At 41.9% G+C, this 17851-nt stretch overlaps 1 protein-coding gene across 1 annotated transcript in view; it reads right to left on the bottom strand.

Annotated features, from left to right (window-relative positions):
• Nucleotides 1–4841: 4841 nt before the first annotated feature.
• The window catches only part of LOC142656135 (uncharacterized), a 31491-nt gene continuing 18481 nt past the window's right edge, over nucleotides 4842–17851 (bottom strand). Inside the window, exons 2-3 of the mRNA XM_075831027.1 lie at nucleotides 6346–6506; nucleotides 4842–5126 (exon numbers count right to left, since the gene is read on the bottom strand). Of these exons, the coding sequence (XP_075687142.1) occupies nucleotides 4842–5126; nucleotides 6346–6506 (446 nt within the window). The remainder of the gene's footprint in view (nucleotides 5127–6345; nucleotides 6507–17851) is intronic.

A 17851-nucleotide genomic window follows, 5' to 3' on the forward strand; every position in this document is an offset into this window, starting at 1 on the left:
GCCATATACATCCTACATAATACGACCATATAGTGCCAAGATAAAACTGCCATATACAGCCCACATAATACCACCATATAGTGCCAAGATAAAACTGCCATATACAGCCTACATAATACCCCATATAGTGGCAAGATAAAACTGCCATATACAGCCCACATTATACCACCATATAGTGCCAAGATAAAACTGCCATATACAGCCTATATAATACCCCATATAGTGCCAAGATAAACGGCCATATACAGCCCACATAATATCCCATATAGTGCCAAGATAAAATTGCCATATACAGCCTACATAATACCACCATATAGTGCCGAGATAAAACTGACATATACAGCCCACATAATACCACCATATAGTGCCGAGATAAAACTGCCATATACAGCCCACATAATACCACCATATAGTGCCAAGATAAAACTGGCATATGCAGCCCACATAATACCCCATATAGTGCCAAGATAAAACTGCCATATACAACCCGCATAATACCACCTTATAGAGCCAAGATAAAACTGCCATATACAGCCTATATAATACCCCATATAGTGCCAAGATAAAACTGCCATATACAACCCGCATAATACCACCTTATAGAGCCAAGATAAAACTGCCATATACAGCCTATATAATACCCCATATAGTGCCAAGATAAAACTGCCATATACAGCCTACATAATACCACCATATAGTGCCGAGATGGAACTGCCATATACAGCCTACATAATACCACCATATAGAAGGAACATGAATAATTTACAATTCAAACCTGAGAAGTGAGGACCCTGCTCGCAAGAGCTTACAATCTATGAGGAAATAAAGGAGACACAAATTGTAACAGTGTTTGTTCTGTACAATAGTCCGGCCATTTTTATACACATGGGGTGGTAACATAGTGCCAAGATAAAACTGCCATATACAGCCCACATAATACCACCATATAGTGCCAAGATAAAACGGCCATATACTGCCCACATAATACCACCATATAGTGCCGAGATAAAATTGCCATATACAGGGCCGGCGTTAGGGTGGGCAAACTGGGCAATTGCCCAGGGCCCCCATCCCTAAAGGGGCCCCTCCTTTAGAACTGCACTTCAGCTGACCGTCTGGGAAAGCAAGCGGGCGGTTAGCTGAAAAGCAGTAACAGTCAGGTAGAGAGTCTCTACCAAAGAATCAATATGGAGGAGCGGCGCTCCGCCATTTTGACAATATTATCACTCATATCTGTGATCGAGCGAAGCGGCGCTCCTCCGTGCTGATTCTATGGTAGAGACTCTCTACCTGACTGTTACTGCTTTTCAGCCTCCTCCGTGTCCTGTCATGTGCACAGTGTCTTCCTGATGCTGTCAGCGTCATGACGTAGTGTACGCTTGGCGGCGTCAGGACACAGTAAACTTGCGCCCAGAGGGAGTATAGCAGCCAGGAGGCAGCACACTGAGAAATGAGGCAGTACATATAATATGTGTGTAGTATATGTGTAGTATATGTGTAGTATATGTGTAGTATATGTGTATGATATGTGTATGATATGTGTATGATATGTGTATGATACGTGTAGGATATGTGTATATGTGTAGGATATGTGTAGGATATGTGTATGATACGTGTAGGATACGTGTATGATACGTGTATGATACGTGTAGTATATGTGTATGATACGTGTAGTATATGTGTATGATATGTGTATGATATGTGTAGGATATGTGTATGATATGTGTATGATATGTGTAGGATATGTGTAGGATATGTGTATGATACGTGTATGATATGTGTAGGATATGTGTATGATATGTGCAGGATATGTGTAGTATATGTGTAGTATATGTGTAGGATATGTGTATGATATGTGTATGATATGTGTAGGATATGTGTAGTATATGTGTAGTATATGTGTAGTATATGTGTAGGATATGTGTATGATACACATATATTATATGTGCTTCCTCCTTCCCCAGAATCAAACCCCAGATTTAAAGAGGCTGTCACCAGATTATCAAATCCCTATCTCCTATTGCATGTGATCGGCGCTGCAATGTAGAGAACAGTTAGGCTGGGTTCACACGTGGCGGAATTTCACTTGAATTCCGCTGCGGAGCCGTTTCTCCATTGACTTCCACTTTTATTTAGCAGTGTTCGTTTAGACGTTGTGTAAAATTCCGCTGCGGAGCATAGGCTGCGGACCGGAATTTGGTGTCCGCAGCACGCAATGGCTGTTGCGGAGTTGTGGCGGACTGGTTGCGGACTCATGGCGGAATTTCTCCATTGACTTCAATGGAGATTCTAATTTCCGCAATGAAGTCCGCAGCTGTCATGCACATGTTATGTGTGCTGCGGATCCGTCTTGCTTTTTGGACATGACATTTCTTCATTCTGGCTGGACCTATGTATTTCTAGGTCTACAGCCAGACTGAGGAAGTCAATGGGGCTCCCGGAATTACGAGAGCGTTGCTAGGAGACGTCAGTAAATAGTCACTGTCCAGGGTGCTGAAAGAGTTAAGCGATCGGCAGTAACTGTTTCTGCCCCCGGGACAGTGACTACTGATCACAATATACAGCAACCTGTAAAAAAAATAGAAGTTCATACTTACCGAGAACTCCCTGCTTCTGTCTCCAGTCCGGCCTCCCAGGATGACGTTTCAGTCTAAGTGACGGCTGCAGCCAATCACAGGCCAAGCACAGGCTGCAGCGGTCACATGGACTGACGCGTCATCCAGGGAGGTCGGGCTGGATGCCGAAAGAGGGACGCGTCACCAAGACAACGGCCGGTAAGTATGAAATTCGTTTACTTTCACTAGGGAAAGTGCTGTCCCTTCTCTCTATCCTGCACTGAATAGGGAGAAGGGAAGCACTTTTCCCGTAGTCCGCAGCAGCTAGTCCGCATCAATTTACTGCACATTTTGGGCAGATCCGCCGCAGAATCTGCAACGCAGATTCTGTGCGGCATTGATGCGGACAGTTGCGGAGGAAATCCGCCACGTGGGGGCATGCGCTTACTTGTTTTACTAGCTGGGCGTTGTGAAGAGAAGTGGATGATGCTGACATATGATGCTGACAAACACTTCTATTCACAACGCCCAGCTAGTAAAACAATCTGATACGCTTGTGCGAATGTAGCCTTAAGCCTCATTCACATTTGCGTCGGTGCTCCGTTCTTGGGTACCTTTAGACCTTTCCGTCAGGGGAACCCACAAACGAAAAGCCAAACGGAAACCATAGATTCCGTTTGCATTACCATTGATTTCAACGGTAAGGATTTTGTTGCAAATGGTTTCGTTTGTCTCCGTCCTGTAAGGTTTCCGTTTTTCTAGCGGAAACAATAGCGCAGTCGACTTGTCGATTGTCTAAAATCCTCCTCCTGTTTCATCAGAAGTTCAGGCTCCCTCCCCCTTTCTTTACACTGCAGCTCAGCTTGTTCAGGTTGGCTGCTGTGTATAAGCACAAGCTCAGCTGGAAGTCAGTACATGGAGGGATGATTTCCATTACAGAAAGGACAGAATGATTATAAAATACAAGCAACCAAACCACCAGAAAGAAAAATAATATCATCATGAAAATGGCGCACATAGACTGAGGGGAGGAGCCCCAATAAAGGGGAGGAGCCTGGAAATATCAAAAGAGCCATGAAGGGAAATAATTCCTTGTTTATAGGCAGAGTTTATTATCACATAGTGAATTCTCATTACAATATTTATTAATATGAACTTTCCATATTGCAAAAAGAAATGAATCATCAGAACAGCGCCCCCAAATGTACAAATGATCATGAAAAATTTCAGCAAAAAAATTCAGAATAATGTCTCAAAGTCAAGCAGCCATTCCTTAGAATCTCCAGTCAAAACATGCTGAGACTTATAGTTCCTCCATCCGTAGCAGTGCGCAGCTGGGCGATCGCTCGTTTACAGTGCAGGTAATGACTGTGGACGTGCTGTGACCATATGCTTTTTTTTTTTTTTTACTAAGAAACCAATTTAAAACTGGCAACCAATATGGCCGTGGATCCGGTTGCGAAATTGGCACCCGCTATCGAATAGAAAAATTGCGCTATAGTCTATGGTGGGAAAATCACATTAACAAACTTCGACTCTCGCTCTCTTTACTCTGACATGCGATAATCCAAAATATCTGATAATCCGATACCTATCAGATCCCATTGGATCATTCCTCACCCTGTTCAACATCTCTGCTTGCTGTCAGCAAACGGTAACATTTGTTTACCTCCAGAGACTGAAAATCTATATAGACCTAATACTTCTCACAGCTGAGGGTTTGTTACCATTTTATCCAGTCTAGATAACCCTCTGTGTGATAAATACATCAGCAGCACTAATCTCTTTCCTGTCCTGATAATTTGTAACAATGTATCAGTGCAGGTAAAATGTATCAGTTTGTTTACCTCACAGAGGATTGTCTAGACTGGATACAATTGTAGAAAATTCTCATCATTGAAAACTATTCGAATGGGGCTTCAGCCTCTGTAAACAAGAATGTACCTATTCTCTGAAAGCAAGCAGTCATCTTGAAAATGAAGAGGAATTAAACCACAAAGTATGTTAAAATGTTACAGAATTTTTGAAGCTGGAAAAAAAAAACATGAAAACTCCTATAACTTTGCACTTTATATATCATAAGTACATAAGAGCTCACCAGTGTCGTTTAACCCCTTGCAACACCCCTCCCCCATTTCCACCCAGATAACCCTTGTAGATAATTAGTTAAATACATATAAATTAAATATATCCAACCTCCACATGTATATGGAGTAATCTTGTCCATGGTCCATAAATAAATGGGATGTTGGGCTCTTCATTGCCCAGTGTCCATGTGTCTGTCTCTTATGGAGAGGACAGGGCAGCAGTCTCTTCCTCAGAGCAAAACGATTCTGGGCTGTAGCTACACTGGGCAGGAAGCCGCAAAATGTCCGTGCTGCGTTCTGCTCTTTGGAACCCAGCGTCCTCTTCCTCGTCTTCTTCCTCATCTTCTTCGTCTTCGTCATGACCGTCTTTGGGTGGTATTTTGCCCCCAGATCTCTGTCTATCCACTTGGCTGGACGGTCCTTGTTCTTTGACTTTACGGCTCCTCTTCCATTTCATCCTACGGTTCTGAAACCAAATCTTTACCTGAAAATAAAGGCGAAGAGAATATTTATACAATCCGTATTTATATGCATTCATTTCAAATGACTTTATACGTCTTGTGCCCTAATACCTCTCACAATTGAGTGTTTGTTACAGTTTTACCCATTCTGGACAATCCCCTGTGAACTAAAAATTATCAGCAGCACAAATCTCTCGCCTGTCCTGGTAGTTTGCTACAATGTATCAGTGCAGGTAAAGTAAATCATTCTAGAGTCCAAACTGTTTAGTTCACAAAGGATTGTCTAGACCGGACACAATTGTAGCAAACCCTCAGATGTGGGAAATATTTCGTCTGTACATGGTTTCATCCCCTGGATGTAAACAAGAAAGTTTCCATTCATTGACAGCAAGCACAGATCTTGAAAATGGGGATGGATTTAAACAGAAACAATATTAGAAAGTTGCAGAACTTTTCATTATACAATCATTTGGCTTTTTTTGCATTACATTGGAAAACTCCTCGAGGTTCAGTTCTCTTTTTATATGCCCGAACACCTGGATAGAACATTTAAAATAAATTCTAGATATTATAGATATCTATATAAACTATTTGAGATTTGTCAACAATAGAATAGATAGTATAATATATTTTAAATTAATCATGGTAAATCTGATCATCACCATAACTTTTTTATTTTTTTTACCACTGATGCCCCCTAGAGGGCGCAACTGCATCTGACATAAAATATAGCAGCCAAACATGCCAGCACATCCATCTAAGATATAAGAAACAAGAAGTGCATATAATATATGACAGAGGACATAAAACACAACAGCTCCTATGAATATTACAACAATTAAGAAACTGTTTTACATCCTGTTAAAAGAAGACAAAGAAGTTAGGCAATGTTCACACTGTATTCGCAGTGCACATTCAGCGTATGCAATGGAAAAGCTGTCAACGCACACTCCTAATGTATCCATGTCCTTTTGGCATACGTCGGGGAGGTATGGGTCGGCATACCTTTTTTCAACTGTATTGAATAGAGTAATAGACTAAGCTATTTAGCACAAAGACTTCCCATAAAAAAAAGTAAACAGCGCAGTATGCGTTTTTTGTTTTTTTTTACAATGGGACCCTATGGGCGATGTATGGTATATCTCAGGAAACACTGTAAACAGAGCTCTAGTCTGAGCACCAATGGAACATGATATGTATGTATGTATGTATATATCTGTTAGTATGTCTGTCGTTGCATACCTGGGTTTCGGTCAGCATAAGGGACGTTGCCACCTCAAATCGCTTTGGTCGGGACAGGTACTTGTTGAGCTTGAATTGATTTTCCAGTTCTAGCAGTTGTTGGCTGGTGAATGCCGTCCGAGGGCGTCTGCACTTTCCCAAGAGTCCAGGCTGAGCAGAGGCTGCAAAATATAAGACCCCAGATTCAGTATACGGCACTACTACAGTATATACATTCAAATTCCTTCAATCTGATAATCCAGAAAGTCTGCTAATATGGCACTTGTTTCCGACACAGAACTGCAATATAATGTGCAATGTGCAAAGACCACAAACTTAGAGTAGAAAGGACCATATTTGTTTTAACATTTTGTCACTAAAGACACTACATTTGCACGGTTTAGACACTTTTCAATAAATGTCCAATAATCCAGAACATTTAGAATTCATAGAATTCATTATGTGTCAGGTACCATTGATGCCAAGTTAAAGGAATTTTAATAAATATTTAACACTGGGCAAAACTGATATACTGTATTATGCCTGGTGCAGGGCCTGAGGGGGCGGAGCATGACACAGGGATTCAAAGAACACCAAAGAGAGAATCCTTGTGTCATGCTCCGCCCCCTCAGGCCCTGCACCAGGCATAACATAGTGTTAAGCGTTAATTCCATCTACAAAAGTCCTAACCTTTTTTTATATCCAGGGCTGGCAGTGGGGATGTGCAAATTCTAAAAGCGCACAGGGCACAGCACCCTCCGCACATATAAGAGCCCAGCTTAGTCAACCCAATTTTTTTAAGTCAGTTCCCCCTTTTGTATCACCACAAGTTTTTTTCCCCCCTTTTTATAATTTTGGCGTGCCTCCCAACAGTCCCGGATTCAGGGCAATGCTCCGCTGTCCCGGGCGGCTGGCAGCATGTCTCGGTGTCATCTGCATCTGCATATAATAGCTTGAGTGGATGACTATGTGCATGAGTGAGAACATGGGGTGAATGTCAAAGGGGGGATTTACATCAGTGCAAGAACCTTGTTCTTCTGTTTGGACGAGTGAGTGTACACCTGACTATCTGGATGAGTGAGTGTACAGTACACATGACTGTCTGGATGGATGAGTGTATACCTGACTGCCTGGATGAGTGAGTGTACACCTAACTGTCTGGATGGATGAGTGAGTGTACACTTGGCTGTCTGGATGAGTGAGTGTACACCTGAGTGTCTGAATGAGTGAGTGTACACCTGACTGTCTGGATGAGTGAGTGTACACCTGACTGTCTGGATGAGTGAGTGTACACTTGGCTGTCTGGGTGAGTGAGTGTACACCTGAGTGTCTGGATGAGTGAGTGTACACCTTACTATCTGGATGAGTGAGTGTACATCTGACTATCTGGATGAGCGAGTGTACACCTAAGTGTCTGAATGAGTGTACACTTGACTGTCTGGATGAGTGAGTGTACACATGACTGTCTGGATGGATGAGTGTACACCTGACTGCCTGGATGAGTGAGTGTACACCTGACTGTCTGGATGGATGAGTGAGTGTACACTTGGCTGTCTGGATGAGTGAGTGTACACCTGAGTGTCTGGATGAGTGAGTGTACACCTGACTATCTGGATGAGTGAGTGTACACCTGACTATCTGGATGAGTGAGTGTACACCTGACTGTCTGGATGAGTGAGTGTACATCTGACTGTCTGGATGAGTGAGTGTACACTTGGCTGTCTGGATGAGTGAGTGTACACCTGAGTGTCTGGATGAGTGAGTGTACACCTGACTATCTGGATGAGTGAGTGTACACCTAAGTGTCTGAATGAGTGAGTGTACACTTGACTGTCTGGATGAGTGAGTGTACACATGACTGTCTGGATGGATGAGTGTACACCTGACTGCCTGGATGAGTGAGTGTACACCTGACTGTCTGGATGGATGAGTGAGTGTACACTTGGCTGTCTGGATGAGTGAGTGTACACCTGAGTGTCTGAATGAGTGAGTGTACACTTGACTGTCTGGATGAGTGAGTGTACACCTGACTGTCTGGATGAGTAAGTGTACACCTGACTGTCTGGATGAGTGAGTGTACACCTGACTGTCTGGATGAGTGAGTGTACACCTGACTGTCTGGATGGATGAGTGAGTGTACACTTGGCTGTCTGGATGAGTGAGTGTACACCTGAGTGTCTGGATGGATGTGTGAGTGTACACTTGGCTGTCTGGATGAGTGAGTGTACACCTGAGTGTCTGGATGGATGAGTGAGTGTACACCTGACTGTCTGGATGGATGAGTGAGTGTACACCTGACTGTCTGGATGGATGAGTGAGTGTACACTTGGCTGTCTGGATGAGTGAGTGTACACCTGAGTGTCTGAATGAGTGAGTGTACACTTGACTGGATGAGTGAGTGTACACCTGACTGTCTGGATGAGTGAGTATACACCTGACTGCCTGGATGGATGAGTGAGTGTACACCTGACTGCCTGGATGGATGAGTGAGTGTACACCTGACTGTCTGGATGGATGAGTGAGTGTACACCTGACTGTCTGGATGGATGAGTGAGTGTACACCTGACTGTCTGGATGAGTGAGTGTACACTTGACTGTCTGGATGAGTGAGTGTACACCTGAGTGTCTGGATGAGTGAGTGTACACCTGAGTGTCTGGATGAGTGAGTGTACACCTGACTGTCTGGATGAGTGAGTGTACACCTGAGTGTCTGGATGAGTGAGTGTACACCTGAGTGTCTGGATGAGTGAGTGTACACCTGAGTGTCTGGATGAGTGAGTGTACACCTGACTGTCTGGATGAGTGAGTGTACACCTGAGTGTCTGGATGAGTGAGTGTACACCTGTCTGGATGAGTGAGTGTACACCTGAGTGTCTGGATGAGTGAGTGTACACCTGACTGTCTGGATGAGTGAGTGTACACCTGACTGTCTGGATGAGTGAGTGTACACCTGAGTGTCTGGATGAGTGAGTGTACACCTGTCTGGATGAGTGAGTGTACACCTGAGTGTCTGGATGAGTGAGTGTACACCTGACTGTCTGGATGAGTGAGTGTACACCTGACTGTCTGGATGAGTGAGTGTACGCTTGGCTTTCTGGATATATAGGGGAGAGGGGCAGCGTTAGAGAGTTCTGCATTCGGTGACGTTCAAACTAAGGTCTACCCTGGTCATATCCCAATCCATGCCAAATATTTGTAGGGTCAGACCAACTCTGTATAGTAGTAACTCTAGTCCTCATTTAGGGACATAGAACTAATAACTTTGCATTGAACTTGTATTCTCTTTGCGGCAACGATAAAATGAAGATAATTGACTGATTATAGGAACAAAACAATAAACTAATAAAACGGGATTGTTGGTTCATTGAATCTCACATCTGATATTGAAGGCCGTATCTCGATAAATGATTGACTTCAATCAGAGCAGTCACCTGACATACAGATTGTATCATGTCCCTTCCAAGACCAATGTTTGTAGTTTTTGCCAAAGGATCTTCTTACTACATCACTCATCTTCAAAGGCGCAATCCACCCTCCCTGTCTCACCATAATCATTATATCTTGTATTCGTGAATGATACATATAAAGAAGTAACATATATATGGTATGCGTATTTCCTCTACCATAAATAGTATACAATTAGTATACACTGCCTCGCTGCGGAAAACTGTCCCGTACTGTAATCGTGTTTTCTGCAGCGAGGCAGGGTCACCTAGTGCCATAGATAACTATGACGCTAGGAGCCCGGCTCCCTGGACCGATCACGCTCATGTGAATCCGGCATTAGGGCAAAGCCACACGTGGCGGAATTGCTCTTGAATTCCGCTGTGGACACTCCGCAGCGTTAATCCGCAGCGGAGCCGTTTCTCCATTGCCTTCCACTTCTTTTTAGTATGCTTCGTTTAGACGAGGCTGAAAATTCCGCTGCGGAGCATAGGCTGCGGTGCGGAATTTGGTGTCCGCAGCATATAATGGTTGTTGCGGACGTGTGGCGGACTGGTTGCGGACTCATGGCGGAAGTTCTCCATTGACTTCAATGGAGATTCTAAATTCCGCAATGAAGTCCGCAGCTGTCATGCACATGTTATGTGTGCTGCGGATGCGTCTTGCTTTTTTGACATGACATTTCTTCATTCTGGCTGGACCTATGTATTTCTAGGTCTACAGCCAGACTGAGGAAGTCAATGGGGCTCCCGTAATTACGGGAGCGTTGCTAGGAGACGTCAGTAAATAGTCACTGTCCAGGGTGCTGAAAGAGTTAAGCGATCGGCAGTAACTGTTTCTGCACCCTGGACAGTGACTACCGATCACAATATACAGCAACCTGTAAAAAAATAGAAGTTCATACTTACCGAGAACTCCCTGCTTCTGTCTCCAGTCCGGCTTCCCAGGATGACGTTTCAGTCTAAGTGACGGCTGCAGCCAATCACAGGCTGCAGCGGTCACATGGACTGCCGCGTCATCCAGGGAGGTCGGGCTGGATGCCAAAAGAGGGACGCGTCACCAAGACAACGGCCGGTAAGTATGAAATTCTATGACTTTCACTAGGGAAAGTGCTGTCCCTTCTCTCTATCCTGCACTGATAGAGAGAAGGGAAGCACTTTTACCGCAGTCCGCATCAATTTACTGCACATTTTGGGCAGATCCGCCGCAGAATCTGCAACGCAGATTCTGTGCGGCATTGATGCGGACAGTTGCGGAGGAAATCCGCCACGTGTGGGCATGCCCTTAGTGTTGACAGGTGGTATGACAGCGTTAGGTAGAGTACAGTCCTGCAAACCAATCGTGAAATGTACAACCGAAAATCGATTAAATCGTACACCCATTCCATGTTGATTTCCAATCTGCAGTTTCCCATTATATTTGATGCCCATGTTAATTCCGTATCGCCATGGTCTCAACAATAGGAGCCCAAAAATTAGGTATCTACTTTTTATTTCCCATTGACTTCTAAGAGGAGAATACTTCCGTTTTGACAAATTGTTATGTAGAGGTTTCATTTTTGAAATTCCTCTCCCTAATATACTGTATATGGCCATTTGCATATGATTTTTTATTTTAAGGGTATGTTCACACGACAGCGTCCGTAACGGCTGAAATTGCGGGGATGTTTTCAGGAGAAAACAGCCCCGTAATTTCAGCCGTAACGGCATGTGCAGGCGCTTGAACGCCGCGTCCATTACGGACGTAATTGGCACTGCTTTTCATTGGAGTCAATGAATAACGTCTCCAATTACGCCCCAAGAAGTGACAGGTCACTTCTTTGACACGGGCGTCTATTTACGCGCCGTCTTTGACAGCGGCGCGCAAATATACGCCTCGTGTGAACAGACAAACGTCAGCCCATTGCTTTCAATGGGCAGATGTTTGTCAACGCTTTCAAGCCGCATAGAGTGGGCATAGAAACTGTGAGGTCTTCCGTGGAATCCCAGCAGACGCCCATCTCCAGTTCAAAAGAAGCTTCCTACTCTTAGATTGCATGTAGGGGAGCAGCTGGGGGAAGGTTGAATGTAGGGGCCCCAACAAGTCACTTTTCCTTGGCCAGGGTATTTAGGTGCAGGGCTCGCACTGCAGACATAGAGATCCTCTATGAGGTGCCATTGGAGTCCAAGGGGCCCGCTGCTATCTATGGCCGGACCCGTATCCCAGCTTGCTTTTCACTTAATTTTTTTTAACCAGAGGTGAAACTCTCGAAGTCATCACTTTTTCGGTAATTTATACTACAGTAACTCTTCTGTGGGATCGGACCAGACGGACTAGCCTTCACCCCACACACGTTAATGAGCCTTGTGCGGCCATGACCCTGTCACCAGTCATCGGTCGTCCTTCCTTGGAGCACTTTTGGTCGGTACTAACCACCACCATTTGTAACCAAATCATCAATGTTATTCACTTCACCCGTCAGTGGTTTTACAATATGGCAGATCGGTGTATGTGTATACTGCCTCTTTATTATATATTCCCATGCAGCTCCATGGCAGAGATAGCCGCCCTGCGACAGACGGCAGAGGATTACTCAGTGGCAGGTAAATGAATAGAAGCTCATGCTCTGGCAGTGAATGGAGTCCAGTTCTCTTTATCTGCTGCCTAATAAATAATGATTGGTCTACAAACACAGATAGAGGCGCAGTTTATAGAAGAGTTTACACAGTGTTATCTGGATCGCGGCCTGCGGGTCATAGTGCGGGCCGCACACCGTCAATGTGAAGGGGAAATTTGCTGCTCGTGTCAATATTATTATTAGGTGTGAATCTCCAGCTCACACGGGAACAGGTACAGAGGGTATACAGTATATCCAGCCGGCGGACAGATTCCTCCCTACACCTATTTAGACAGGGATTTAATCAGCAGCCACTATTAAATAAAGGATTAGGGGTGAGATTCACCAGAACGTAAAATACCCCCCCCCCCATACGTTTCCTCATAGTTTTGGTTTGGCCCACTTTCAGGGCTTTGTGGTTGCGGAGTATTGTTGTCTTGCAGCCTGGGGTCCTGAGGTCAGATCTGACCCCGGGCTACATCTGTATGGAGTCTCTTTGCGCACATGAGTTCCCACAATCATACTAAGAGCACGTTCACATGGGCCAGTTTTTGTAGCAGGCATCATGGCGGTACCGTATGTTCTTAAAGGGACAACGTTTTTAATACGATGGTGTTGATGGAGTAACCTGATGCCCTCCAGATGTGTCCCTCTGCCGTGGATTCGTCGTTTCAGGCTGGGTTCACACGACCTATTTTCAGACGTAATGGAGGCGTTTTACGCCTCGAATTACGTCTGAAAAAACGCCCCTAATACGCCCACAAACATCTGCCCATTGCTTTCAATGGGAATTACGATGTTCTGTTCCCACGAGCCTTTATTTTACGCTTCGCTGTCAAAAAATGGAGCGTAAAAAGAAGTAGCGTGTCACTTCTTCAGGCGTTTTTTGGAGCTGATTTTCCATTGAACACTATGAAAAACGCCGCAAAAAACGTCTGAAAAGAAGCCTCAAAAACGCCTGAAAGTCAGAGGCTATTTTCTCTGAAATCAGCTCCGTATTTTTCAGACGTTTTTTGTTAGGGTATGTTCACACGGCAGCGTCCGTAACGGCCGAAATTACGGGGCTGTTTTCAGGAGAAAACAGCCCCGTCATTTCAGCCGTAACGGCATGTGCAGGCGCTTGAACGCTGCGTCCATTACGGACGTAATTGGCGCAACTTTTCATTGGAGTCAATGAATAACGGCTCCAATTACGTCCCAAGAAGTGACAGGTCACTTCTTTGACGCGGGCGTCTATTTACGCGCCGTCATTTGACAGCGACACGTAAATATACGCCTCGTGTGAACAGACAAACGTCAGCCCATTGCTTTCAATGGGCAGATGTTTGTCAACGCTATCGAGGCGCATTTTCGGACGTAATTCCAGGCGTAAAACACCCAAATTACGTCCGTAAATAGGCCGTGTGAACATACCCTTGAGGGTATGTGCACACGAGAAGTGCCTTTTACGTCTGAAAAGACAGACTGTTTTCAGGAGAAAACAGCTGCCTCGTTTCAGACGTAAAAGCTCCTCCTCGCGTTATGCGAGCCGTCTTTGACGCTCGTAAATCTTGAGCTGCTCTTCATTGACTTCAATGAAGAACGGCTCAAATTACGTTGCAAAGAAGTGTCCTGCATATAATGTATATAAGTGTCCCGCATATAATGTATATAAGTGTCCTGCATATAATGTATATAAGTGCCCTGCATATAATGTATATAAGTGTCCTGCATATAATGTATATAAGTGTCCTGCATATAATGTATATAAGTGTTGCATGTAATGTATATAAGTGTCCCGCATATAATGTATATAAGTGTCCCGCATATAATGTATATAAGTGTCCCGCATATAATGTATATAAGTGTCCCGCATATAATGTATATAAGTGTCCCGCATATAATGTATATAAGTGTCCTGCATATAATGTATATAAGTGTCCCGCATATAATGTATATAAGTGTCCTGCATATAATGTATATAAGTGCCCTGCATATAATGTATATAAGTGTCCTGCATATAATGTATATAAGTGTCCTGCATATAATGTATATAAGTGTTGCATGTAATGTATATAAGTGTCCCGTATATAATGTATATAAGTGTCCCGCATATAATGTATATAAGTGTCCCGCATATAATGTATATAAGTGTCCCGCATATAATGTATATAAGTGTCCCGCATATAATGTATATAAGTGTCCCGCATATAATGTATATAAGTGTCCCGCATATAATGTATATAAGTGTCCAGCATATAATGTATATAAGTGTCCCGCATATAATGTATATAAGTGTCCCGCATATAATGTATATAAGTGTCCCGCATATAATGTATATAAGTGTCCCGCATATAATGTATATAAGTGTCCCGCATATAATGTATAGAAGTGTCCCGCATATAATGTATATAAGTGTCCTGCATATAATGTATATAAGTGTCCCGCATATAATGTATATAAGTGTCCTGCATGTAATGTATATAAGTGTCCCGCATATAATGTATATAAGTGTCCCGCATATAATGTATATAAGTGTCCCGCATATAATGTATATAAGTGTCCTGCATATAATGTATATAAGTGTCCTGCATATAATGTATATAAGTGTCCTGCATATAATGTATATAAGTGTCCCGCATATAATGTATAGAAGCGTCCCGCATATAATGTATATAAGTGTCCCGCATATAATGTATATAAGTGCCCCGCATATAATGTATATAAGTGTCCTGCATATAATGTATATAAGCGTCCAGCATATAATGTATAGAAGTGTCCCGCATATAATGTATATAAGTGTCCCGCATATAATGTATATAAGTGTCCCGCATATAATGTATATAAGTGTCCCGCATATAATGTATATAAGTGTCCCGCATATAATGTATATAAGTGTCCCGCATATAATGTATATAAGTGTCCTGCATGTAATGTATAAAAGTGTCCTGCATATAATGTATATAAGTGTCCTGCATATAATGTATATAAGCGTCCCGCATATAATGTATATAAGCGTCCCGCATATAATGTATATAAGTGTCCCGCATATAATGTATATAAGTGTCCCGCATATAATGTATATAAGTGTCCCGCATATAATGTATAGAAGTGTCCTGCATATAATGTATATAAGTGTCCTGCATATAATGTATATAAGTGTCCTGCATATAATGTATATAAGTGTCCTGCATATAATGTATATAAGTGTCCCGCATATAATGTATATAAGTGTCCTGCATATAATGTATATAAGTGTCCTGCATATAATGTATATAAGTGTTCTGCATATAATGTATATAAGTGTCCCGCATATAATGTATATAAGTGTCCCGCATATAATGTATATAAGCGTCCCGCATATAATGTATATAAGCGTCCCGCATATAATGTATATAAGTGTCCCGCATATAATGTATATAAGTGTCCCGCATATAATGTATATAAGTGTCCTGCATATAATGTATATAAGCGTCCCGCATATAATGTATATAAGTGTCCCGCATATAATGTATATAAGTGTCCCGCATATAATGTATATAAGTGTCCCGCATATAATGTATATAAGTGTCCTGCATATAATGTATATAAGTGTCCCGCATATAATGTATATAAGTGTCCTGCATATAATGTATATAAGTGTCCTGCATATAATGTATATAAGTGTTCTGCATATAATGTATATAAGTGTCCCGCATATAATGTATATAAGTGTCCCGCATATAATGTATATAAGCGTCCCGCATATAATGTATATAAGTGTCCCGCATATAATGTATATAAGTGTCCCGCATATAATGTATATAAGTGTCCCGCATATAATGTATATAAGTGTCCTGCATATAATGTATATAAGCGTCCCGCATATAATGTATATAAGTGTCCTGCATATAATGTATATAAGTGTTCTGCATATAATGTATATAAGTGTCCCGCATATAATGTATATAAGTGTCCTGCATATAATATATATAAGTGTCCCGCATATAATGTAATAAGTGTCCTGCATATAATGTATATAAGTGTCCTGCATATAATGTATATAAGTGTCCCGCATATAATGTATATAAGTGTCCTGCATATAATGTATATAAGTGTCCCGCATATAATGTATATAAGTGTCCCGCATACAATGTATATAAGTGTCCCGCATATAATGTATATAAGTGTCCCGCATATAATGTATATAAGTGTCCTGCATATAATGTATATAAGTGTCCCGCATATAATGTATATAAGTGTCCCGCATATAATGTATATAAGTGTCCCGCATATAATGTATATAAGTGTCCCGCATATAATGTATATAAGTGTCCCGCATATAATGTATATAAGTGTCCCGCATATAATGTATATAAGTGTCCCGCATATAATGTATATAAGTGTCCTGCATATAATGTATATAAGTGTCCCGCATATAATGTATATAAGTGTCCTGCATATAATGTATATAAGTGTCCTGCATATAATGTATATAAGTGTCCTGCATATAATGTATATAAGTGTCCCGCATATAATGTATATAAGTGTCCTGCATATAATGTATATAAGTGTCCTGCATATAATGTATATAAGTGTCCCGCATATAATGTATATAAGTGTCCTGCATATAATGTATAGAAGTGTCCCGCATATAATGTATATAAGTGTCCTGCATATAATGTATATAAGTGTCCCGCATATAATGTATATAAGTGTCCTGCATATAATGTATATAAGTGTCCTGCATATAATGTATAGAAGTGTCCCGCATATAATGTATATAAGTGTCCCGCATATAATGTATATAAGTGTCCCGCATATAATGTATAGAAGTGTCCTGCATATAATGTATATAAGTGTCCTGCATATAATGTATATAAGTGTCCCGCATATAATGTATATAAGTGTCCTGCATATAATGTATATAAGTGTCCTGCATATAATGTATATAAGTGTCCCGCATACAATGTATATAAGTGTCCCGCATATAATGTATATAAGTGTCCCGCATATAATGTATATAAGTGTCCTGCATATAATGTATATAAGTGTCCCGCATATAATGTATATAAGTGTCCCGCATATAATGTATGTAAGTGTCCTGCATATAATGTATATAAGTGTCCTGCATATAATGTATATAAGTGTCCCGCATATAATGTATATAAGTGTCCTGCATATAATGTATATAAGTGTCCCGCATATAATGTATATAAGTGTCCCGCATACAATGTATATAAGTGTCCCGCATATAATGTATATAAGTGTCCCGCATATAATGTATATAAGTGTCCTGCATATAATGTATATAAGTGTCCCGCATATAATGTATATAAGTGTCCCGCATATAATGTATATAAGTGTCCCGCATATAATGTATATAAGTGTCCCGCATATAATGTATATAAGTGTCCCGCATATAATGTATATAAGTGTCCTGCATATAATGTATATAAGTGTCCCGCATATAATGTATATAAGTGTCCTGCATATAATGTATATAAGTGTCCTGCATATAATGTATAG

Source organism: Rhinoderma darwinii, chromosome 6, assembly GCF_050947455.1.
Source record: "Rhinoderma darwinii isolate aRhiDar2 chromosome 6, aRhiDar2.hap1, whole genome shotgun sequence".
NCBI classification, from domain to species: Eukaryota; Metazoa; Chordata; class Amphibia; order Anura; family Rhinodermatidae; genus Rhinoderma; species Rhinoderma darwinii.